Here is a 26,342-nt window from a genome sequence, read left to right as displayed (position 1 = left end):
ATATATTATGCTTGTATCTTCGCTCTTCCCTCGCACTAAAACGAACATGAAAATTCATGTCTGCTTTTCTCCTCTGTAACATTGTCAATATTTGAACATGAAAAATCTTGTTGCTTTGAGATTTTGTATATAAAGGAGTGTGTTCTTTAATAAACAACTCAGTTGATTGCATCCTGCCTTTGAGTCATAACCTCTCTCTCTCAGCTCCGTCACAAAGCGATAAGAACAACCATACGTTCTTATTTCACCAATAATAATGACTGGATAATCTCAAATGAAGCAGCAGTAGAAGTTTTATAATTCAAAATTCACTAAAGAATAAGGGGAGCAAAGATCCAATCGCCAGATATACGAATAGCATGTAGAAGGCCTGTCCCATAGTACCATTTCTCTTATACTTCCCATTCTTGGAGTGGTATGGACCTTCCACCTTCCTCTTGGCCAAGAAGAGAGGCATAAAAGAAGAGAACATAGAAAACACAGAGCTACATTGATCAATCATTTTAGATCAAATCTTGTTCTTCGGGGAGAAGTAGCAGCACTCAGTCGAGGGTAGTGAATTCAGTACTTCATCAAACTCATGTATAAGCGGCATTTATTGACGTTTCTTCCCGTTTAAGAAAAATCATCCAGGAAGGAGAAAGAAGAATGGTTCCCTAAATCCCAAAAAGCAGTGCATGTGCCCAGCTCTGTACGAGTTATATATACCAGTGTTCCTTCTTGCTATGTGATAACTTTCAGCCCTCACTCAAGAAGGGAGAATACAGCACTCTCTCCCCCGTAGGTGTCACGCTTATGACACTCGTATCGATCGACTTTCATAACATGATCTACTCATTTTTCTTTTATAAGTAGCAGTCTGTAAACGTTGACATCATCATGATCATGTACGTCAATCATGGACTTCTAGAACTCTCAGAGAAATTAGGTGCACATGTAAGGCAATGTTGTTCGAGCCTGTAACTGTGGAGACAGCTTTTACTCGTGAAAGGCCACAAGGTCAGAGACCATAAGCGTAGAGCCCTTATGTGTATGCAAGAAAGGTAGTCCTGTCAGAAACTGTACAAGTGGAGACACTTGTAGAACCCTGATAGTATGTGTACGCATTAAGTCCTTGGACGAGTACGTGTGAAGACAGTAATACAAATGACCACATACAGAGCCTGTGTGCATAAAAGTTAGGAACTTTGAGACAATGTGCATGGAGTTCAGTTGTGTGTATGCATTGAGTCCTTGCACGCATACGTGAGAAGAGCAGTGCGGTAAAAGACCATACTTGAGCCTGTGCACGTGGATCTTATGTGTGTGTGAAAGTTAGTACAGTATCTTCCAAACAAGTACAGTATGCATGTACATATGTATGGAGAACTTGCACGTGCCTCATCTCTTTTCCTCGCCAAAGAAAGAGAGAGAGTATATTCTTGACATAGTACTGTCTCTCCCACGAGGAAAGAAATGGTAGAAGTCACGAGTATGCAAATTGTATAGACTGGTCTTACTGGGCTTCTTTAAAGATGCTCTCTACACATTCTTTTCCTAGATGTAGCAAGCAAAGACTCTGACAAAAGTGAAGCGGAGAATGAGGAACATGAAGTGTGCAGTCCAAACTGATGATGCCATTCCAACAAGGAGATAACAGGAACTCTTCATTATGAAGAGACTGCACAATCACTGATCTGTCCTCAGTACAATTCTAAGGATGGAAAGACACATTGAAAGAAGAACATAACCCCTATCTCTCACACTTGGCAACATCCATCTCCTCACAATCGGCAGCCACAGAAACTTCTTCCTTAGACAGAGCACAATGCTGTCCATGAAATCCAGCTTCCTTAGGGGTATTTTGATATTACCAGGCCACGCTCACAAGGGAATAAACCACAAACAGAAATGAAGTTTAACAAGTGGAAGAATGTGGATATCAGCAAGTTGCACAGGTAACTGTCAACTGTTACAATTCTCAGCAAACAACTAAAAAACCTCCCTTCTTCCTTGAATCCCTTGTAAACAGCCAATTTATCTAAGATAAAAACACAAAAGATTAAAAAATGCAGTTGGGGATGCCAGAAGTACATCTGAAGTACCTGGTAGCTAACAAAAAAAGTACCTATGCAGTGTGCAGCTGAGAGAGCGGGGCTTCACCACCTCCTATCAGTAACTACCAACACCTCATAAATTTTAACAACCGAGTTCTGCCTATTAAAGGACGAGGGTTTGTATACATGTAGAAACGACACACCTACACTTCCCTGTCATCATTTCATGTTTTAAACATAACAAATACCACACTTACCAAAAGCTCTGGGTCATCTTCGTCCACCATTTCATCATCATAGTCATCTCTCATACATTCATTAACCATCTTATCCAACACCCCTGCAGCTACTACCGGTTTGCCTGTTTGAAATTAAAATTGAGACTAGTTTCTAGATTTGTACAAAAATATGAGAGAGAGAGAGAGAGAGAGAGAGAGAGAGAGAGAGAGAGAGAGAGAGAGAGAGAGAGAGAGAGATTAATGTATGTTAGAGATACATTCATGACTTCAGCATATTGAAACAAGGTAACCATGTGTGCACTTCCACCAATGTTAAGCCAGAACACAATGTAACTTTGAATCACTACTGACAAGATTACTATGATTTTAATGAGTGTGGCTTGACTCTTTCCAGGTGCTTTCAAGATATGAAGGAGTCTTCAAGTCAAATTTTACTACTGGACAAACCATGCAGTGGAAGATAATCTCTGAAATTGCTTAAAAACCTTCAAACCCTTTTTGCTCTCCAAAAAATATTACCCTTATCAAGTTCCTCATGATTAATTGTCTGCAATAAATAATTTGGTGAAACTCATTCACAATCACCTTGTAGATTTCTAACAGGTTTAATTAAAGCCAGGTACAAATTTGTAACCATTTGTAACCCATATTTGCACTTACAGCCACATCATTTACCCTAATACTGTACTTATTTCCTAAAATCAATGCCACAATGTAGGACTGACATATCAACTTTTAAAAAAGTATTGTTAGAGACTGACTTCCATATAAGTCCCCTTTAATAAGAAACATAATAGACTAGGGCTGAATCTTCACCTCGTTTACGGGGCTTCTGAGCCCCTCCACCTCCCGTAAGAGCTAGTAACTCAGCCTCCAAATCAGCATCATTGTCATCATCCCCACTTCCTTCGCCTCCCAGGTTCAATCCATCAATATCTGGCACTTCCATCAAGCCAAACTGTACACAAAAAATTCAAAACAAATTATTCAGGCAAAGTACTGTATACAAAAACCAATTAAAAACACTCGGTGGTGTCATTACACTAATTAACCCTTTCACCCCCAAAAGACGTACCGGTAAGTTCTTGCAAATCACTGTTAATTACATGTTTTTACATATTTTTGATAATTTTATGAGAAACTTCAGGCATTTTCCAAAAGAATGAGACCAACCTGACCTCTCTAGGACTAAAATTAAGGCTGTTAGAGCAATTTAAAAAAAATATATAGCAAAATGTGCTCGAAATTTAACCTTATGGTGGGGGTAAAAGGGCTAATGATGCAATACGGATGAAAGAGGAATTGACTACACCATTATATGCTTGATAAAAAGGTTCAGCCTTTAAAGTATAATCATAAACCACATTATGATGAAATAAAGTTACAGAAAAATTACCTGGTCACAGTATGACAGAAAAAGTAAAAATAGGTTGGTACACTAATAAAATTCTGATAATAGATTATTATGTAGTAGGTTTTTTAAAGGCAAAGGCAAATGCTACACATAAAGCCTGGGCCGAAGATTGTAGCTTGATTTCTTCTGCATATCGATGTACATCTCTACACTATACAGTATTTCATGTTATCTGCATAACCCCTTCCTGTATGGTTCTTTAATTGCCTCACTTAAAAAGACTAGAATTTACAGTTCATAGAATCGAAATAAAAGATTTTAAAAGAAAAGTAGTTGATATTTTTCCTAGCTATACAAACTGGAGTCTTTTAAAATAATTATTGCCCTTAGCGGAACTAGAACTGCCACATAATTTGTTAACGAGGTAGTTAACAACAGGTGATGAGCCCAGGCAAGAAGTGGTCCACTCCCTCTTTCCTGCCAACAACTATTCACTTTTCACCTGGTAGTTGACATGAGACGTTTAACTTTAGGGAGACTAGCTTATTAGTGGTGCGAAGTCCCACTAGAACCAAACTGGTAGGTTCCTTTTCTTCCCTAGAAAGTTAGTCTCCCTGGTCTCTTACGGGAGTGGGTGAGAGGACACCAAGAACCCCCTAACAACATCGTAGGGATATGTAAGTTGATAGGTCCTGGCCTGTACTTGGTACTCGGTCAATGAAGGAATCCTTCTCCCCTTCGGAATGAAATACTGGCATATGATGACCACTGGGTTTAGATATTCATTTCACCATCCCTCCCTTTGTTGAGAGAGAATGTGGGAGAACTACTACTTACATATTTAGTCTAATAAGAAAAGTACTCAGAAGTGTAGCTTACCAGCGTCAATGTCCAATCCAGTGTGAATTGGTACAACCTCATTATCCCAAAGTGAGAAGAAGGAAATAGGAAGCAGAAAAGCCACTTATTCTATCTATCATCCAGCCTCACAGACATGTTACCATAAACAAGATGATTTATGTTCTGTGTGGGACCTAGGCAGGCTACACAACTATACTTAGCTGCTACCACAGGGCCCAGAACAAGTATGAAAGGACTTGTGGGTATATTCTCACATAAAGAAGTCGAAGAAGTTTTTTGCCCCTTCATCACCTGACTGACTGCAAGATTCTTTCAGAAGGCTACAATTAAATGGGCCCATTACCCCTAGCTTCATGAGCTCTTGTCAGGGCTGGTACCTAGACCCTCCCACACTCTAGGTGTTTGCTCTTTTGATCGTTTTACGAAGCCAGAAAGAAAACGTATTCTTCAAAAGCTCTTATTTGGTTCTACAGTATTATTACAGTTTCAGCTCACATTGGATGCTTCATCTTTTTTAACTTGTTATAATATATTCTTTAGATGATTCATACCAAAAATTTACTTAACCCTACAACATTTTCCTAAGTCAGGAGGACGTATTACTGTAGTAGTGCCCATAAGGGTAAATATATGATGCATATATTTCTAGCCAAGGAGATGAACCATAATTCTTTCTACTCATTACCATGTGTTTTATCCATTTCTGACCAAGAATATTTGGAAAAACCACCCATCTATGAGTTTTCTTAACACCCTATATAATAACAATTATGGGGGATACCAGTGAGATTTTGGGTGGGAAAACACCAAAAAAAAAGTGATTTACAGCAGTAGTATTTGTTAGAAATGCATAATTAACACAGGATAACCATTTGGAAAATATATGGTTCATGTAAATGGTGAGAAATTACAGTATCAGAATTACCTATCACATCCCCCAAACGGTTTGTTTCACCACTGATCGCTTCGCTCACAAATAAGCATTATTTCATAGAACCTCTGTTCTAGCAAGTGATACATGGATGTGCTACGCATGTCAACTATGTGGGTCACTGTTAAAGTATCATCATTATTTCTATCACATCCAGCAAATGGTCTTTGCCACGTCATGTCTTGCTTCACGAGTAAACAAACATTATCACATTGCTCATCTGTTCTGGCAAGTGGTACACAGATGAGCTGCCCATGCCAAACATTTGGATCATTATTTCGGGGATATATTCTATCTCAGATTAGAAATAATAGCTATATTCATATAGATTTTGAAACAGATTGAACTCCCCTGTGGGAGATGACTTCTTGTGATGGTAGTGAGGCTTGAACTGAAGAGGAGGTTAGAAAAAATGGCTCATGTAAAACAACAACTGAGAACTTTTGCATGAATATTTGGAAGCTCTAAATTGGTTCAAAAAGACAACTAATGATTACATCACAAAATAAAGGGACAGCTGCCATAAGAGTATACAAACAATGTATGCGCAGTAACTCACAATCAGCCTTTCAAAAGTAAATAATGGACTTAAGACAATGAAGTGATGTTCACATTTTAGTCGAACGATATGTACGTTATTATGACCCAGCCCCCATTAGTCATACAGAGAAACTGCCAAATTAGACAGCTCTCATCCAACTCTTATATTGAATTCCTGTTTTAGTGAAATTAAAATATAATATATTATCACCACGAAGAGTTTGTGTTTTGGCAATGCATTACAGTATAGGTAAAAATGAAAGAATTACTTTTTTTTTTTCATTCAAAATTGTGGGTACAGTAAAAATAATGAAACCTGATTTGTCCCTTTGTTTCAGACTTCAGCGGCTTCGACTAATATACAGTAAACACATGAATATCTTTGGATTGTTGTTCTTCTGAAAGTAATGAATAACAGTAAAATAGTCAATCAAAAGGCAAATACTGTATGCATAACACATGTTCTGCTTGCATGATCACAGAAGCAAGAAGATAATGTAAACTTACTATAATCAATTTTTCTTAATGAGGCGCATTTGCACCTACTTGTAATGGTGCCCTTTTAGCTCGTTAAAGTTTCCTAACCGCTGATTGGTTAGAAGCATTTCGTCCAACCAATCAGCGATTAGAAAACTTTCCGAGCTAAAAGGGCAATCCTGCGAGTCAGTGCAAATTATTATTATTATAATTATTAAAATTTACGATAGCAAAGAGTTACAGCATAGCAATAACTAATTGAATGAAGTTATTACTATTCTTTAACCCTTTTACCCCCAAAGGACGTACTGGTGCGTTTCACAAAACACATCCCTTTACCCCCATGGACGTACCGGTACGTCCTTGCAAAAAAATGCTATAAATTTTTTTTTTTTCATATTTTTAATAATATTTTGAGAAAATTCAGGCATTTTCCAAGAGAATGAGACCAACCTGACCTCTCTATGACAAAAAGTAAGGCTGTTAGAGCAATTTAAAAAATATACAGTATACAGTACTGCAAAATGTGCTGGGGAAAAAATAACCCCTTGGGGGTTAAGGGTTGGAAATTTCCAAAGAGCCTAGGGGTAAAAGGGTTAAGGGGTCTTGTAACTCTGAAACTACCTATTTGTACCTAAAATAAAGGACACACTTGGGTTTTACTTTTGCTGTAGCACAAGATTCATAAACCAATTTTTACCAACATAATTGAGTATAATCCTACTAAAACAGAAGTTTAAATCCCATAAACTAATCTTGGCAGTTAGGAAGTACTTAGCTACAGTATCTCCTTTCATAAATATACCATTTTTACTGATTTCGTTTTAGTTGCCATGACAGAAGATATCAAGAACAGTTTATAAAATTCCCAACAAGTGGTTCTTTTGTCCAAACTTTGATTTCCTATTCTTTTTTCCATTTTCTGCATTATTAATATCAGTACACATTTCCAACATCCAATCATAACATTTTTGCTGTCACGTGCCTCTTTCTTGACCAACCTCTTACCTCCAGCGTTTCAATACAAGCTACACCCCTTTTATTACTGGCTCCTACCCACTACGTCACATATTTGATAATTCTTTTTGGATTCATATCTAAAAATGATGTCTGTATCAACGGCATCCAAAACAAATAGCCATTTCCTTGTTGTAGGAAATAAGAAGAGTTACTGTCGTGTTTACAAGTACTTTGAAGAGTTTGGAAGTGATTATTCGTCGTAAATACATGTTTTACAAGTTTTATGGAGGGCTTAAACTAGCATATAATTATGAAAAAAAAAAAAAAACAGTTTCTGGAGTGAAGCATGATGAGAAACAAACACAAGGTTGAAATTTCCTTTTTGAGTAAGCTTAGGATATGGCAGTTAAGTAGGTATGGATAGTTCCTAGGTTAGGTTAGGTGTTGAATCTTAGGTTACGTTTTAAAACGGGGTTTTGTTTGTTGTTGTTGGCACGGGCCTTTCCCTTGTTTGGTCCGTAGCAAACGGGGTTTTCAATCATAACTTCTAATGTTTTAAGTCTATAACTTGAAAACTACGAATTTCCCTTAATTATGTAAATAAAACCAGAAACAAATTACCAATATATACACCAGTGACACATATAATTTTCTTCAAAGAATTAGTAACCTGTAGTAAATATTTACCCAAATTCGTTCAAAACAAATTTTATAACGTTGAAACAAAATTGTAACAGAAATATATTGTTGGTTGAAACAGTAATTTTACCAAATGTCTGTCATAGCTTACACATCTATATCATAATGTTGTCTAATGCAATTAAATTGTTATCTATATAGACTAGATAAGACATGACATTGCATAACCTTGTTTAGCAGCATGCCTAGGGTAGGCTAAACCAACTAAGGTATTTAAGTATCGTAACATGAATTAATTTTCATTACCTGAGCTAAATTGTTACCCCGTCGACGTTGCTGCCCACCTTTGGCCTTGTCATCTTTTCGACCGGAAAACATCTTGAGCCCATCAAAGTGACAAATTTAATTAATTAACGTGCACTGCGAAAGTGATGGAGGAATTCTCACATTTGTTTACTCACTATCAGCTGTTTTCGGTGTCTAAAACAAAAGACACGCAAGAAACGCAGTTGCGCTTTTAAATCTGTGAAGATAATATTCAGAAAAAAAGGCTCTATATGAATTAAAATGGAATCTATATTTATAAAATGAATTATTTTTAAAATAAAATACGACATAATATAAATGAAAAAACTAAAAAATAAACAAATAAATCAAACGAACACCTGGGGCGCCGTTACATAGGTAGAAATTCCTCGACCCTAATTCTGACTGTGAAGATAATATTCAGAAAAAAGGCTCTATATGAATCAAAATGGAATTTATATTTATAAAATGAAATATGACATAATATAAATGAAAGAACTAAAAAATAAACAAATAAATCAAACGAACACCTGAGGCGCCGTTGCATAGGTAAACATTCCTCGACCCTAATTCTGAAGTTAGTTACCTACATTGCTAATGTCTCAGTCAAGGTTACATTTCTGTTGCTCTTGCATTTTGTGCTCATGGTGGAAAACTGCAGTGCCCTTGGTGAGTATGTGATTTTCAGGTAGTGCATGAATGCACCTGAGTGCTAGAAAGCTTGTAATGATATGGGAAATTTTCACGCGCTGACTTTGGTGCATACTTTACGTACAGGTGACGTCATGACAGCTCTCTGCCAACTTTTTATTGGGGGGATAGTATAGTTTGCCATAGTTTTTATATATATCATTATTATGTCATCCAAGAGACATGTTTTGTATGAGATTTTAGGGGTTATTTTAAGGAGACAGTGTCTCTTGCTATTATCTATACGCGTCTTTAGCAGAAGACGGAAACTGCTAGAGAAAGGACTTAGGTATAAACTGTAAACAAACTTGACAGACACAGTTGACAAGAAGCACATGCTGTATTTATATTACATGTCATCCGTATTGCCTTGGAATAGGTATTTTTTATTGCACAACATTGCCATTATGATATGCGTCGTATGCTTGGGATGAAGTAGTATATTTCCTGAAACGTGATAAAAAATCGGATTGTCTCAAAATACGCCGGTTATGTATTTGCTCATGATGTTCCCCTTTCAAAAAATTTCACTTACCCCGAACGCCGATAAAGTTTATTAAATCATCTTTATCAATTAAGTTATACCTGTGCCCAGTAGCTTTTCAGATGGTGTAATAACGAATGGTAGAATTAATGTTATTAGTGAAATTTGGCCTCAGCGGGATGGTGGAATACATTATTGTAGATGCATGAACTGTTTGACCTTCATTTCTTTCTTCTTACTGAACTTCATATCTTTTAACTTCATGTTATATCTGCAACCCCATCCCCTAGTACAGGGACACCTCCCAAGACCCAGTGCTGGGCCTTCTAGGCTCTAGCTCGAATATAAAAAGTTCAATCATTGTAGGTTAATCTGTGCTCACGGAACCGGAAGCGCCTCTCTCTCTCTCTCTCTCTCTCTCTCTCTCTCTCTCTCTCTCTCTCTCTCTCTCTCTCTCTCTCTCTCTCTCTCTCTCTCTCTCTCCCATGTTATTACTAAATATGATTAGATATTGGTTGATTAATGAGTGGTAAACTTCCCTGTGTACATAAATGACATTGTCATGTACGGAGTATAGTTAAATATACCATTTATAAACAAAAATCAACGCATTCCTGCTGTTAAACTACTCATGATTTACCGTACAATGGCAAGGCTTTTTTCAAATGGTTTAGAACATTACTATCCGTCATATGGTCAGCGGTAAAAGCTAGACTTTTTAACAGTTTTTATTCTACCGGTGCGGGGTGCTGTTGAGAGAGAGAGAGAGAGAGAGAGAGAGAGAGAGAGAGAGAGAGAGAGAGAGAGAGAGAGAGACCCAATCGTATGATTTACCACTAGAGGGACAAATTTATTTCTTTATTTTATTGTCCAGAATGTAATTTGTCTACCAACTCTCCTATTTTGTGAACCCTGTTTACGATGTGTCTATTTTGTTATCCGAATGTGAAGGGATGGTGAATCTGAACTGCAAAAGCTATTGAAAGGGTTTGTTAACAAGAAACTCAAGAGTATATTATTATTATTATCATTATTATTATTATTATTATTATTATTATTATTATTATTATTATTATTATTATTATTGCTTGCCAAGCTACAGCCCTTGTTGGAAAAACAGGATACTATAAGGCCACGGGCTCCAACAGGGAAAATAGCCTAGTGCGGAAAGGGAACAAGGAAAAATAAAATATTTTAAGAACAGTAACAGCATTAAAATAAATATTTCCTTATAAACTATATAAACTTAACAAAACAAGAGGAAGAGAAATAAGAAAGAATAGTGTGCCCGAGTGTACCCTCAAGCATATCGTTATCTGCGTGGTTTTATAACTCAGATATTAGATATTTATCGTTAAATCATTTTTATCTGACTTATTAACTCATGTCTAGTAGGTTTATGGACTTTCTCACACTATTTCCGTAGTTATGTTATATTACTGATTTGTTATGTGAACAGACAAAAAGTATGTGAACTATTGTTTACGTAATATTTAACATTTTCTCTCATTCCTTAAGAATATTATTATTACTATCCAAGCTACAACCCTAGTTGGAAAAGCAAGATGCTATAAGCCCAAGGGCCCCAATAGGGAAAAATAGCCCAGTGAGGAAAGGAAATAAATAAATGAAGAGAACAAATTAACAATAAATCATTCTAAAAAAGGCAACAACGTCAAAACAGATATGTCATATATAAACTTTTAACAACGTCAAAAACAAATATGTCATATACAAACTATAAAAGACTCATGTCCGCCTGGTCAACAAAAAAGCATTTGCTCCAACTTTGAACTTTTGAAGTTCTACTGATTCAACTACCCGATTAGGAAGATCATTCCACAACTTGGTCACAGCTGGAATAAAACTTCCAGAATACTGTGTAGTATTGAGCCTCAGGATGGAGAAGGCCTGGCTATTAGAATGATAATAGTAATATATGAAACGCAATGTTTAATCATGTTAATATTCCTATGTAACTTTCACTGCCACCGTCGCTATTGGCTTCTACTTCTTGAACTATTGAACTTAATAAGCTATTATGATTGGAAATACTTTTTTTTATAACAAATTATAAATGTGCTGTTTAATATTCGTTGGATATTGGCTTGGCCTTCTCGTATACAGTAATGTCATTTATTTTATCGAGTGCGTATGCTAGTAATGATAAATATACCGATACTACCAATAATGATGATAATATCAGCAATAATAACATAGCTCTCAAGAATTTAACAATAGTCAGACTATTTACATTACTGCTTCCTGGGTTTATTGCAATTCACAGCCAGTAATTCTTGATTATTGTTAGACAATTCTGACCGTGAATTTCATCATGTTAGGCTATTTGTTAATTGTTTTATTTTCTTATGTTTTTTTATCGTTTGATATCATGATTTCATTTCATTGACAATTATCGTTTTTTGTAATAAGTGGAGTATATGCAGGACCGTCTATCCCAATTTTTCGGCAAGGCAATTGGATAATATATATATATATATATATATATATATATATATATATATTATATGTATGTATATATATTATATATATGTATGTATGTATATATATAAATATATATATGTATATTATATATATATGTATATATATAAATATATATATATATATATATATATATATATATATATATATATATGTGTGTGTGTGTGTGTGTGTATGTATATATATATATATATATATATATATATATATATATATATATATATATATATAAAGCAGATACAGAGGTTGCGTCTATTGTCATAAAACTTTTTTTAAATCATTTGCGTACCTTTTTATCTTATGTTTATATATACTGTGTGTATATATATATATATATATATATATATATATATATATATATATATATATATATATATATATATATATATATATATATATATAGATAGATAGATAGATAGATAGATAGATAGCAAATGTATGTCTGCGTTTGAGATCGATTTGGTGTGCGTGCATACGTATGTTTACAAAACATCACGTACAACCGAAAGACTTGACTTAGATTGAAGAGTGTCAACTTCCCTTCATGACATTGATGGACGTAGGCCAATTCGACGTATTTGTCACAATGTTATTGATAATGATCCAAGCAATTTGGTATAGGTGAGGCGAAGGTGACTGGTAAATGTTTCAGTAGTATACGTTTTATTTATTTCTTTTATTAAGAATTTAATGCCGAAAACAATAAGGGGTTTCATTTCTGTAGAGCTGTTGCCACTGGCAGTGTTGACATCCTATGGTTGTCTATTTTTCGCCTACTTTAATGCATATTATACATATAGAATTATCTTGAATGATATTGGAACTGACTATTCATGTTATTATTCATAACACGGAAATATCCCTCGTTTGCATTTTCTTAAGCAATCCCCCCCTCTCTCTCTCTCTCTCTCTCTCTCTCTCTCTCTCTCTCTCTCTCTCTCTCTCTCTCTCTCTCTCTCCACATAATTACACACTGTGGCATACGTATTATACGTAGGGGCTAATAATGCATCGTTTCAAATAGCACCTATTGGGTCACCAATCATTAATAAGTGGCCTTTGTTCAAAATTTCGAAGGTAATGAGGTTTAAAGGTTTAGTTGTTGATTTCAGTGTTTTCCTTTGATTTCGATCATGAGCCACGTAGCTCGATGTGGTTAGGGTCAGCTTTTGTCACAGGCTACTTGGCTCCGGCCCTCTTAGAGAAAATAGTATTATTTGCTACATCAATTATATTAGTTTAAGGTTGGAGATTTAAAATGCATCATCAGTTAACATAATCTATATTGTTTCAGAAGTGATTGGTGACAATAAAATATGTGAAATGACATGCAATGAAAGTTCATTGGTGCATTATAATAGTGATGATGTGGTATATAGGACGCAGGGTATAAAAGACAAATTGTTTACTCAAATTATCTGGTTCGGCGTCAATAACCTTAGATGTCAGGATGACAAAAAACTCCCAATCAATCAATCAACCAATCAAATTATCTGGGCAAGTCGCTCACTTCCAAGCGAACCCCCTTCCCAGGTGACGATTGCTCAATGCTCAAAGGTCCGAGTCTAGCTGGCTTCACCCTTCCCAAGGCAGAAGGAAATATTTCCTTAGCATTGCCTCTTCGTATTATTATGATTTTATTTGTCGTTTTATGTCCTGATGTCCAACACCTTAAAAGTGTTCCCCCGGTAAGCTCTTCAAGAAATCCGCTACTCTCGATATTTGTTCAATCAGTCTTTCGCATATTTACTTCGTTATCTATAGTTTTGATATAATTTTAAACACCCGGAAAGCAAACTGTATGAAATATTGTCATCTTAGTATTTTGATTTTCATTTACTAAATGATTTCTACCGGAAGTATCTTATCATAACTGTGAGACCTTTAAACCTCAAACAACGGGATGGGGGTAGAAGGATATAACCAGGAGGGGGGGGGGGGGGGGTTAAAGATGGTGGTGGAGAGGTGGCAATTGTGTGATCTTAATGTATGGCTTGACGAGGTTTGCTTATTAACATTTATGAAGTGATGATGATGATGATATACCCCTATTGATAACATTTGATATCAATGATTCCAACTCACAATGGAAACAAGCATATATCGTTCTAACATTGTTTTTAAGTGGTCATTGAACATCTTTGGAACATGGGATCTTCACCCGAAAGAAATACAAATCCAATACCAACTTGCAAAGTAGTTAGCGGTCTAGTGTGATCCTTGGGAACATCCAAATAAATATATATATATATATATATATATATATATATATATGTATATATATATATATATGTAGAGAGAGAGAGAGAGAGAGAGAGAGAGAGAGAGAGAGAGTTACAAGGATTTTGGATGTCTCAAACACTTTTTAGTCCGTTCGCAGATACTCCATTTGCTCTTTGGTAGAGCGATTTAGTTTAAGCATTTGGAGAGTTCTTATGTTTTTATCTAACTTATTCTAGAACTCTCTCTCTCTCTCTCTCTCTCTCTCTCTCTCTCTCTCTCTCTCTCAAGGATTTTAGATGTTTCAAAGACTTAGTCCATTCACAGATACTCCATTTGCTCTTTGGTAGAGCGATCGTCTACTCTTTTCTATCTTATTTCTCTTCCCTTTTTTCAAGTTTTTATAATTTGTATATGAACGATCTAATTTATGTTGTTATTGTACTTAGAACATTTTATTTTGATTGTTCATTATTTTTTTTGCAGTTTATATCCTTGTTTCCTTTCCTCACTGGGCTATTTTTCCTTGTTGGAGCCCTTGGGTTTATAGCACCTTTCTTTCCAGCTATGGTTATAGCTAGGCTTCTAATAATAATAATAATAATAATAATAATAATCATGTAGGTTGGGGGTACTAATCTCTCTCTCTCTCTCTCTCTCTCTCTCTCTCTCTCTCTCTCTCTCATTGATTATGCACACGCACATGAGTTAATCCATCCCATAATTCCCCCCTAGTGGAAAGGGATTATCCAAATTAATAAATGAGCGTGAGTAAAGGACACCGCGCAGAATGTTCTGGGTGACTTCTGTTGTATAAAAAGTCTCCGAAAAAAAAACAAATATTTGTGAAATGAATACGCTCACACATGCCAGAGTTAACCGGCTCTATATGCACTTTATAATCATTGCTAACTGTGGAACTTTTAATGTCCTCTGTGTTCCCTGATTTACTTGCCATGTTTTCAGTGGAAAATAATCGTGACATCATTGTAGACTAGGTACAACTTACAGTACATAGTTCACTTGATTAACAATTAAGGGAATTTTGACAAATCGTTATGTTTCGAACTCTGGCTTCTCTATAGACCAGCGAGAAATGGATGGTAGGGGAAGGCACTTGTTTTTAAGAGGATTCCCCCATTAGTGCCATGTCTCCACAGATTGTTTGCCTCTCTCTCTCTCTCTCTCTCTCTCTCTCTCTCTCTCTCTCTCTCTCTCTCTCTCTCTCTCTCTGTAAAGCCAACCACATGGCGAGGTTGAAGCAGGGGAGTGGTCAATCACGAGTGTAGCGACAGCGTCTGGCATATACTGTAAGTGTGGGAGGGCCCCCCACTCTTGTCACTTTTAGGATAGGGTCTAACCTTTATACAGAAAACATACTTTAGATTTTTCCTCACTGATGGCGTGGAACAAAAGCTAGAATGATTTAGGGTACAATTTTGGAAATACGCCAATTTCTATAGAAATAGAGAGACAAAGACAGCAGGTTTAGCGAAAAAGCAACCAATGATTCTTGGAGATATGGCACCAGTGGGGGAATCTATTTAAAATCAGATGCTCTCCCTATTGTCCATTTCTCGCTGAGTTGAATATAGTAAGGTGATCGTTTTGGACATTGACACGGCCTGTTGGTTTTTAGAAAAGACAATAGCCAGGAAAACACGGAAGCATAGAGGGGTTTCCCTCACTGAATACCAGTTAAATAGCAGATGTCAATAATCATAATAACTACGGAAGTATCAAGAAAATAACTTTAAAATCATTAAAAAAAAACTGCGAAAGCAGCCTATATGGCATCTCCAGAAGAATTAAGACAATGTGCAATATTAACAGAAGAAATGGGATGATGCCTACTAAAAATAGGACAATAACAACAAAAGTATTAAGAAAATCTCTACAAAAGTATTATAACAACTACATAAAAATCAAGAGAATTTCTACAAAAGTATTACGACAACTATTAAAGCATTGAGACAATCATCGATCAAAGAATTAAAAACTATATGCACAAAATCGTAACATGTTTTACACCGGAATCGAAAAAAACAAATGACATCAACATATAATCTGCAAATTGATTCTGTAGTAGATATTATCCTAATTGTGTAGTAGATTTTATCCCAAATTCTTCTGTAGATATTGACTGCTGTCTTAATTTTTCTAAATTATACCGTCTAAATTCTATAAGTACATGCTATCTTGAATTCTGTATTATATCTTGAATTCTATAATTTCAGTTTGTGTGAATATTCCCCCCTTTGCCAACTCTTTAGCAACAGGAATTCTCATCACGAATTCTCATGAGATGATTCTTTTGTATTTGTGAATCTTATATAATTTCCTGTATACCCAATATCTCGTCTGGTCAGGGGCATGCCGCCCCTCATCCCTATAGTCAATTTTTTTTAACGAGGCAGATTTGCACCGACTTGCAACGGTGCCCTTTTAGTTCGGAAAAGTTTCCTGATCGCTGATTGGTTGGAAAAGATAATTCTAACCAATCAGCGATCAGGAAAATCTTCGGAACTAAAAGGGCACCACTGCGAGTCGGTGCAAATCTGCATCATTAAAAGAAATTGACTATAGGCCTAAGTATGAGTTTTAGGAGGGTGTATAACGTCCAACAGGCTAGTATATTCAATACCCCTTTCTGAGTGGGGATACCTTTACGTGGTGAAAGGGTTTGTGTGTCGTCGTGATCAGCAAAACTGTACTAGTCAGGGTGGTTTGCAGAGAGCGATCAGACGAAAATTTCTCACCATCACCATCTTGGTGATGTAAATGGCCAAACATGTTTAAAGGTCGCTCATGAACGGCAGAGGCAAGGGACAGTGACATTGCCCTAACTAGCAGGACAATGCCCTAGAGACTGACAATATATTATATGATCAGCGCCCAAGCCTCCTCTCCACCCAAGTTAGGACCAGGGAGAGCCAGGCAGTGGCTGCTGGTGACTCAGCAGATAGACCTATAGGCTCCCCCAAACCCCCCCCCCAACCTTAGCTCACAAGGATGGTAAGGTTACAGACACTTATGGCACTAACGAGTCTGAACGGGACTCGAACCTCCGACCGGCAAACCCCAGCCAGAGACGGTACCAATCAGGCCACAGCAACCCTAATATAATAATGTCTGAGGCCTTTGTTCTGCAGTGGCCTAGGAAAGGCTGCATTTACTGTTTTGTTTATTCATTACACAATGCTGTGATATTTAATATTTAAGTAATGTGTTAATGCATATACATAATTGTATTTTCAAATTGACTTAATCAAATAAGATTAGGGGAAAAAATTGTTTAGTGAACGTGTGCGCGTATGTACTGACAATATGCACACAAGTGCTTGCGGGTGCATACTTTCTATACATACTTGCCGGCAAAATGCAATGCGAGTCATAGGCAATTGCTAGTCACAAACAGCGAAAATACGCCCATTTTGTTAGAGTATAGTTACATCTGCTTTAAGCAGCAGAAAGAAAATGACTGAGTTTATAAATAGACCAAATGCAATTTGTTTAGAGTTTTATCGTCGACTAGGTCTATGAGATGAAAGTGTTTAATTCTTGTGTATTTTCTCATTTTCTCCCTTGGATAGATAGATACCCACCCGGATGTCATATACCCTCCCTCCTCCTTTTCCATATTTACCTCCCCATTCCACTCACACAACTTTTCAAAACATGAATTTTCCTCTCCCGAGGAATGAGGCATCACGTTTAAAGATGGAGATTTGTAAAGTAAAATGAGATACGTAAGACTATAGACTATAAGATTAAAGGCTGAAGAACACCATATACCCTAAAAAATAAAGGCCTTAGTTAAATCCCAAGAGGACAAGGCTACGAAACCGGTGGTTGTTGTAAGGGCAGGACTAAGTGAAGTCGGGACTCAGAAGGTCATGCAACTTGCGCGGGAGAAGGGAGCGGTGTGTGGGAGAGGCCGGGGAGAGAGTGAGAGAGAGTGAGTGGGTTCTGGCTTTTCGTTTGTTGTGGGTCGTGCAGTGAGAGTCAAGACAGCGGAGCAGATTCGCTTGGTGCAACGGTGGTGTTTTTAGTTGTGGTGAGAGACAGATACTCCAGTGAGTGTAAAGTCTAATAGGAGTTTTACGTCACTTGGTGCTTGGAAAGGTCTTTGGTGCATGGAGATATAAGGTGAAGTTTGACAGCAGTTTTTCCTCTTTTGTTTAGTTTGGATGAAGTTAACATCACCAAAGTCCCTTCCTTGAGATAAACCTTCTTGTATATATCCGTATGTTATTACAGAAAGTCTTTAGGAAAAACCATGGATTCATCCGATGTCTAAAAGTAGCATAATAGTAATGTATGAGCTGTAGTTTTGTATTAAAGACTTATTATTGAAATGAAAAGTATAATCTAAAATCACTTGGTTTGTACAGGTTCGTTTGAGTTAAGTTTTAACTCTATTATCATATGCATTACTGACAATTTTTCAGTTGTTGGATGTGTCAATTTATGAAATACCTTGACTGTCATTATACAGGAAGGGGGCTTAGGACTATCGATTTATATATATTGGGAAAGCGAAAAAGATACTTTTCTTGTGACCTTTCTATGCAAATTATTTACTAAAACTAAAGTCCAATAGTTAAGGATAAATTTACTCCATGCATGCCTGCTAGTCCATCCTTATACCCTTTATTTGGGTAGAGACCAGGATGGGACCTGGTAGAGAGAGAATTAAGTGATCTAGACACATTTCCTCACTTCATATCCCTTCACGTCGAGGATGGTGAGGAGAAGCGTACTCCCTGACAGTAATGTACAGTACATCCTTTTTTAATGATGCCTGGAATGTATCCAATACCCTGACTATATTCTCCTGTCTGGGTAGTCGTTGTTCCAGCAAGCGCTTCCTGAATGCAATGAGATTAAGATTATCCTTAACACAAATGTTAAAACTTATTATCATTACTATATAATAGATTTTACGTTTAAAATAAGAAGAATATTTAGGGTTTTTAGTTCTTTTTGTGACCAGAATACTTTATCCTTTTTAAGAAATTTCAGGCAATGAGATTAAGATATCCATAACGCAGATGTTAAAACTTAATATCATTGCTGTAAAATAAATTTTACGTTACAAATAAGAAGGAATATTTAGTTTTTTAGTTCTTTTTGTGACCATAATACTTTATCCTTTTTAAGAAATTTCACAATCCGTCGATATTTTTTCCCGTGTGCTTTCAAGTTTACGTTATATTCTGTCTTTTGATTTTGTCCTGTTGATTGATTTCGTTCTTATAGGTAGTAGGTTGGCTAGGGCACCAGCCACCCGTTGAGATACTACCACTAGAGAGTTATGGGGTCCTTTGACTGGCCAGACAGTATTACATTGGATCCTTCTCTCTGGTTACGGTTCATTTTCCCCTTTGCCTACACATACACCTAATAGTCTGGCCTATTCTTTACATACTCTCCTCTGTCCTCATACACCTGACAACACTGAGATTACCAAACCATTTTTCTTCACCCAAAGGGTTAACTACTGCACTGTAATTATTCAGTGGCTACTTTCCTCTTGTGAGGGTAGAAGAGACTCTTTAGCTATGGTAAGCAGCTCCTCTAGGAGAATGATACTCCGAAATCAAACCATTGTTCTCTAATCTTGGGTAGTGCCATAACCTCTGTACCATGGTCTTCCACTGCCTTGGCTTAGAATTCTCTTGCTTGAGGGTACACTCGGGCACAATGTTCTCTCTTGTTTCTCCTCCTTGTTTTGTTTAAGTTTTTATAGTTTATATAGGAAATATTTATTTTAATATTGTTGCTGTTCTTAAAACAATTAATTTTTTCCTTGTTTCCTTTCCTCACTGGGCTGTTTTCCCTGTTGGAGCCCCTGGGCTTGAAGCATCCTGCTTTTCCAACTAGGGTTGTAGCTTAGCAAATAATGATAATATTAATGATGATAATGATAATAATTAAAGTTAAGTTTGAGTGTATCCGGTCCATTTAAGAGAATGTTTTTAATTGCAAGCATTTCTTGTGTTTATCGTGCTTTAACGGGATGATATCGACATAATCAGGTTACATCGGGGCTCCTGTAATCCTGAGACTAATAATCATTTGTAATATTTATCATTTCTTTCAAACTGAATTCGAAACCAAAACTAACATTATTTATAGTTACATTCATCTCCTTTTCAATATCTTTATCATTCTAGATGCTTGTATCCTTATTATTATTAGTTCCTCTTCCTCTTGTTCTCCTAAAGTTTTTATGGTTTAAATAGGAAATATTTATTTGAATATTGTTACTATTCCTAAAATATTTTATTTTAACTTATTTCCTTATTTCCTTTCCTCACTGGGCTATTTTCTTGTTGGGGCCCCTGGGCTTATAGCATCCTACTTTTCCAACTAGGGTTGTAGCTTAGCATTTAATAATGATAATAATAATAATAATAATAATAATAATAATAATAATAATAATAATAATAATAGGCATTGATTCCACGCAAACATTTTCCTTTGCTTTCCCCACTCCCTGCAACTTCTCCATATTGGGTCAACGTGAACCACTTCACTAGCCAGTCTCTCAGTATGCATTGCACTCCTTCTGCTTAAAAGAGCAGTACTAATATAATAAATATTACAAAACCAGTTTAATCTAACAGCAGCAAGCCATACCGTGATCAAACGCCATATTTTAACCCCAAAGTAATGGGGGGGTAAATTTTCCAGGTAGTTTCTTCCACTTCTTTACGACAGGTCCAAGGATCTAGACTTCCCTTTTATATATAACTTGGATCAATAGGCGACATACTCGCTCTTGATGCCATTGATATCGAGCCCATTCAAAAACGAAAGAAATTAGGTATTACAGTTAATGGCTATTTAGGCCTGCTATCGAAATCCTCTTATTATTATTATTATTATTATTATTATTATTATTATTATTATTATTATTATTATTATTATTAGCTAGGCTACAATCCTAGTTGGAAAAGCAAGATACTATAAGCCCATTCAAAAACGAAAGAAATTAGGTATTACAGTTAATGGCTATTTAGGCCTGCTATCGAAATCCTCTTATTATTATTGTTATTATTATTATTATTATTATTATTATTATTATTATTATTATTATTATTATTATTAGCTAAGCTACAATCCTAGTTGGAAAAGCAGGATACTATAAGCCCATTCAAAAACAAAAGAAATTAGGTATTACAGTTAATGGCTATTTAGGCCTTCTATCAAAATCCTCATATTATTATTATTATTATTATTATTATTATTATTATTATTATTATTATTATTATTAGCTAAGCTACAATCTTAGTTGGAAAAGCAGGATACTATAAACCCAAGGGCTCAACATAGAAGATAGCCCAGTGAGGAAAGGAAGTTAGGAAATAAACAAACTATGCAGGCTATATGAAGTAATGAATAACAATATAGAATATTTTAAGATCAGCAACAACGTCAAAATGGATCTGTCATAGATAAACATGAAGAGAGAATAGTGTGCCCGAGTGTACCCTCAAGCAAGAGAACTTTAATCCAAGACCGTGGAAGGCCATGGTACAGAGGCTGTGGCACTACCCAAGACTAAAGAACAATGGTTGAATTTGGAGTGTCCTCCTAGAAGAGTTATTGACCATAGCTAGAGTCTATTATATCCTTACCTAGAGGAAAATAGCCACTGAACAATTACAGTGCAGTAGTTAACCCTTTGAGTAAAGAAAAATTGTTTGGTAATCTCAGTGTTGTCAGGTGTATGAGGACATAGGAGAAATTCGAAAGAATAGACCAGACTATTCGGTGTATATGTAGGCAAAGAAAAATTAGCCGTAACCAGAGAGAAGGATCCCATGTAGTATTGTCTGGCCAGTCAAAGGACCCCCATAACTCTCTAGCGGTAGTATCTCAACGGGTGGCTGGCCAACCTACTACCTATAAATAGTAATAGTTAAAATGTATTTATTGCTGTGATTAAATTCAACTTTTATTCACTATGTGGCCTCGAGATTATCATTTTCAATTTCATAAAGATCGACTAATTTTTTTTACTTTTTCTCATAACTTTGATAATGTTTTGATATTTATTTAAGCCGTTTCACTTCGTATTCTTATATTTTAACTTTTCTCCGTTTAAACATTTTTAAAACTTACGTATTCTGACAATTCAGTCCTTTTTTATTCTTATGTTTTAACTTTCATATTATATTTATAACTTCATTCTCTGACATTTTCAAAACTATTCATATTTTGATATTCTAACTTTCCTTCAAATCTAATTTTTGAAAATGCTAAAACTGTTGAATATATATATATATATATATATATATATATATATATATATATATATATATATATATATATATATATATATATATATATATATTATATATATACATATATATATATATCAAATAGCGTAAAATGTTTAATTTTATATAACATTTTACGCTATTTGATATATATATATATATATATATATATATATATATATATATATATATATATATATGTATATATATATATATATATATATATATATATATATATATATATATATATATATATATATATATATATATATTAACGGTTTTAGCATTTTCACAATTTAACTCTACAGAATGATAATAACTATACTTTCTCCAAATATCTCACCTATTTTAGCCTTAATATGAACAGAACAAAATAGATTGATCGTACCTCTCTCTCTCTCTCTCTCTCTCTCTCTCTCTCTCTCTCTCTCTCTCTCTCTCTCTCTCTCTCTCTCTCTCTCAGCGCACTTTCGTATATCACCCGAGTCGTCATTTCTCGCGAAAAAATACGCATTGAATTAATTGCACTTTACGTGACACCGAGGGACTTATAAAGAATGGGAATATCGCCAAATTTATATTTGCATTTTTGCCGGTTTTATTTCTCTTGTGAATTATGGAAGGCTGCCACGCGAGGGACAACGATCGCCCGCTTGGCCTAAACTTTTACGCTTTGTTTATACATTCTCTTCTTTGATATTTTATTATTATTATTATTATTATTATTATTATTATTATTATTATTATTATTATTATTATTATTATTATTATTATTTTTATTGTTGTTATTAATATTATTATTATTATTATTATTTTTATTTTTGTTATTATTATTATTATTGTTATTATTATTATTATTATTTTTATTATTATTATTATTTTTATTGTTATTATTATTATTGTTATTGTTATTGTTATTATTATTATTATTTTTATTATTATTATTTTTATTATTATTATTATTATTATTTTTATTATTATTATTATTTTTATTATTATTATTTTTATTATTATTATTTTTATTATTATTTTTATTGTTATTATTATTATTATTATTATTATTTTTATTATTATTATTATAATTTTTATTATTATTTTTTTTATTATCATTATTATTATTATTATTATTATTATTATTATTGTTATTATTATTATTTTTATTATTATTATTATTATTTTATTGTTATTATTATTATTATTATTATTATTACCGAGCTACAACCAAAATTGAAAAAGCAGGGTGCAATAAGTCCAAGGGCTCCAACAGGAAAAAAAAGCCCAGTGAGGAAAAGAAATATGGAAATAGATAAATCACAAGAAAATTAATGACCAAATTAAAATGGAAAATTTTTACGATCAGTACATTAAAATAAATCTTTCATTTGTAGATAACCTACAAAAGAATTAATGACCAAATTAAAATGGAATATTTTACGATCAGTACATTAAAATAAATCTTTCATTTGTAGATAACCTACAAAAGAATTAATGACCAAATTAAAATGGAATATTTTTACGATCAGTACATTAAAATAAATCTTTCATATATAGAATATAAAATAAAAAAAAGAGGAAGAGAAATAAGATAGAATTCTTAGTGTGCCCGAGTGTACCCTCAAGCAAGAGAACTCTAACCCAAGACAGTGGAAGACCATGGTTCAGAGGCTATGGTACTACCCAAGACTGAAACTAGAGAACAATGGTTTGATTTTGGAGTGTCCTTCTCCTAGAAGACCTGCTTTTCATAGCTAAAGAGTCTCTTCTATCCTTACTAAGAGGAAAGTAGCCACTGAACATTACAGTAGTTAACCCCTTAAGTGAAGAATTCTCAAAGCCAGACTATTCGGTATATGTATAAGCAAAGGAAAAGGAGCGGTAACCAGAGATAGGGATCCAATGTAGTGCTGTGAGGCCAGTTAAAGGACCCAATAACTCTAGAGGTAGTATCTCAACGAGTGGCTGGTGTCCTGACCAACCTTCTTCTAAATGTAGACTGTGCCAATTTGCGTCTATTCTTAATTTTTAGTGTATCATAAAGTCACATATAAGTTCTCTTGACACTTTATTTATGCTCTTAATTTCATTAATTGATATTTTTATATTTTCACCATTCATTGCAACTTCTTAATTTTTATTTTATCATAAACTCATACATTAGTACTCTTGGCGCTCTTTCTTTATTTATGCTCTTAATTTCATTATTTGATATTTTCATTTTTTCACCATTCATTGCAACTTCTCCCAGCCTCACTCAGCAAGAGTAACTTTGTTATGGCTAGATGCCGTTAATTTTCGTGTAAATCTAAACCTTCCTGAATTCTCTTTCATGATATTCCTTTAGAAATACTGTTCTTCTTCTTTGTCTACATCTTTTCCCACTTCTATGTGGGGTCGATGTTTCTGGTCAGCTTTCTCCATCTACCTCTGTCCCACTCCTCATGTTCTTCAATTATTCCATAATAGTCAATTGTCCAAGTATAAAAGATTTCACTCTCTGATCATAGTTGTTTTGGCTAATTTTTCATGGCCGGATGCCTTCCTACCGCCAACCCTCCCCATTTACTCGGGCTTTTAGAAATACTGTATGTCTTTTTTTTTTTTAATATTCATGTACTCTTAGTGAATTTAAATAGATGGATAAATGAATTAAATATTTTAACCGTTCGAGTTATATTCCATTTTTAAAATTAATTTAGGTTATACTTTTAAAGGTTGACTTCATTCTAATCAATTCGTAATTTCAAAATATATACATGTAAACACATATGTATGTATATATAATATATAAAGATGCATATAACAGGTAACATTTCTTCTGATAGCCGATGCGTTTAAGCTTTTTATTGAATTTGGTTTCTATTCTATTGCATAAGTTCGAATCTGGTCCCGGGTAGAAGCATTACAATATACAGTGCTGATATTCCTTTGAATCCGACAATGTTAATAAAAGCAAATAACTAACTCAAGTTTTCCACTCCATATATATGTAAGGATATATATATATATATATATATATATATATATATATATATATATATATATATATATATATATATATATATTTACATTATATATATGCATATAATTTATATACATGCATATATATATGTGTATATATAGTACATATACATATATGTATATGAATTATATATATAATGTATATGTATACATATATATATATATATATATATATATATATATATATATATATATATATAAATATATAATATATATATATATATATATATATATATATATATATATATATATATATATATATATAATAAATGTTTTACAGCATACAATTGTATCAATCTTGATCAATTTCGTGGACAAGTGATTTTCAATTTATTTTTCAAAGTCCTCGATCTCGTGGACGTAGACTGGGGTAATTTATTATGCATTGCAGTTGAGAGAGAGAGAGAGAGAGAGAGAGAGAGAGAGAGAGAGAGAGAGAGAGAGAGAGAGAGAGAGAGAGAGAGAGAGAGAGCATACTTTATTTTTCCTGTTCGTGGGATTTCCTACTCAAGCCTTGATTGGCAATGATGAATATTTTAATTGTGAATTTTTTTTCCTTTCTAGGCAGAAAATAGGTTTTTTGTTTGCAAGGTTTGATTTTGTTGTTTTTATTATTTGTTATGTTTTGTAGAATATTTTTTTTTCAATTTTTTATATATTTTTATCTATCTTTCCTTGTATATATTATTCCTTATTTCTTTTGTTTATGATTTTCGACTTTTATAGAACTTTTGAAATTCTATGGATGATTAAGAAATCGAGCAAGTTTGAAATTAATGGTGTAATTGTTAATA

General features: G+C 34.3%; 2 protein-coding genes across 4 annotated transcripts in view; one reads left to right on the top strand and one right to left on the bottom strand.

Moving 5' to 3' along the window:
• l(2)gd1 (lethal (2) giant discs 1) overlaps nucleotides 1–8,525 on the bottom strand; it is a 62,613-nt gene extending 54,088 nt beyond the window's left edge. The window contains exons 1-3 of the mRNA XM_068361853.1: nucleotides 8,344–8,525; nucleotides 3,092–3,233; nucleotides 2,294–2,397 (exon numbers count right to left, since the gene is read on the bottom strand). Of these exons, the coding sequence (XP_068217954.1) occupies nucleotides 2,294–2,397; nucleotides 3,092–3,233; nucleotides 8,344–8,415 (318 nt within the window). The 5' untranslated portion in view covers nucleotides 8,416–8,525. The remainder of the gene's footprint in view (nucleotides 1–2,293; nucleotides 2,398–3,091; nucleotides 3,234–8,343) is intronic.
• A 373-nt stretch (nucleotides 8,526–8,898) lies between these two features.
• LOC137630398 (N-acetylgalactosaminyltransferase 6-like) overlaps nucleotides 8,899–26,342 on the top strand; it is an 83,907-nt gene continuing 66,463 nt past the window's right edge. Inside the window, exon 1 of one of the 3 annotated variants that reach the window (XM_068361847.1) lies at nucleotides 8,899–9,012. The gene's annotated coding sequence lies outside the window, so the exon portion shown is untranslated. The other 2 variants (XM_068361851.1, XM_068361852.1) reach the window with 2 other exon arrangements.

Source organism: Palaemon carinicauda, chromosome 38 (assembly GCF_036898095.1).
Source record: "Palaemon carinicauda isolate YSFRI2023 chromosome 38, ASM3689809v2, whole genome shotgun sequence".
Classification (NCBI taxonomy): Eukaryota; Metazoa; Arthropoda; class Malacostraca; order Decapoda; family Palaemonidae; genus Palaemon; species Palaemon carinicauda.
Note: the sequence above shows the minus strand (reverse complement) of the source record. Positions and strands in the feature narration are given on the sequence as shown.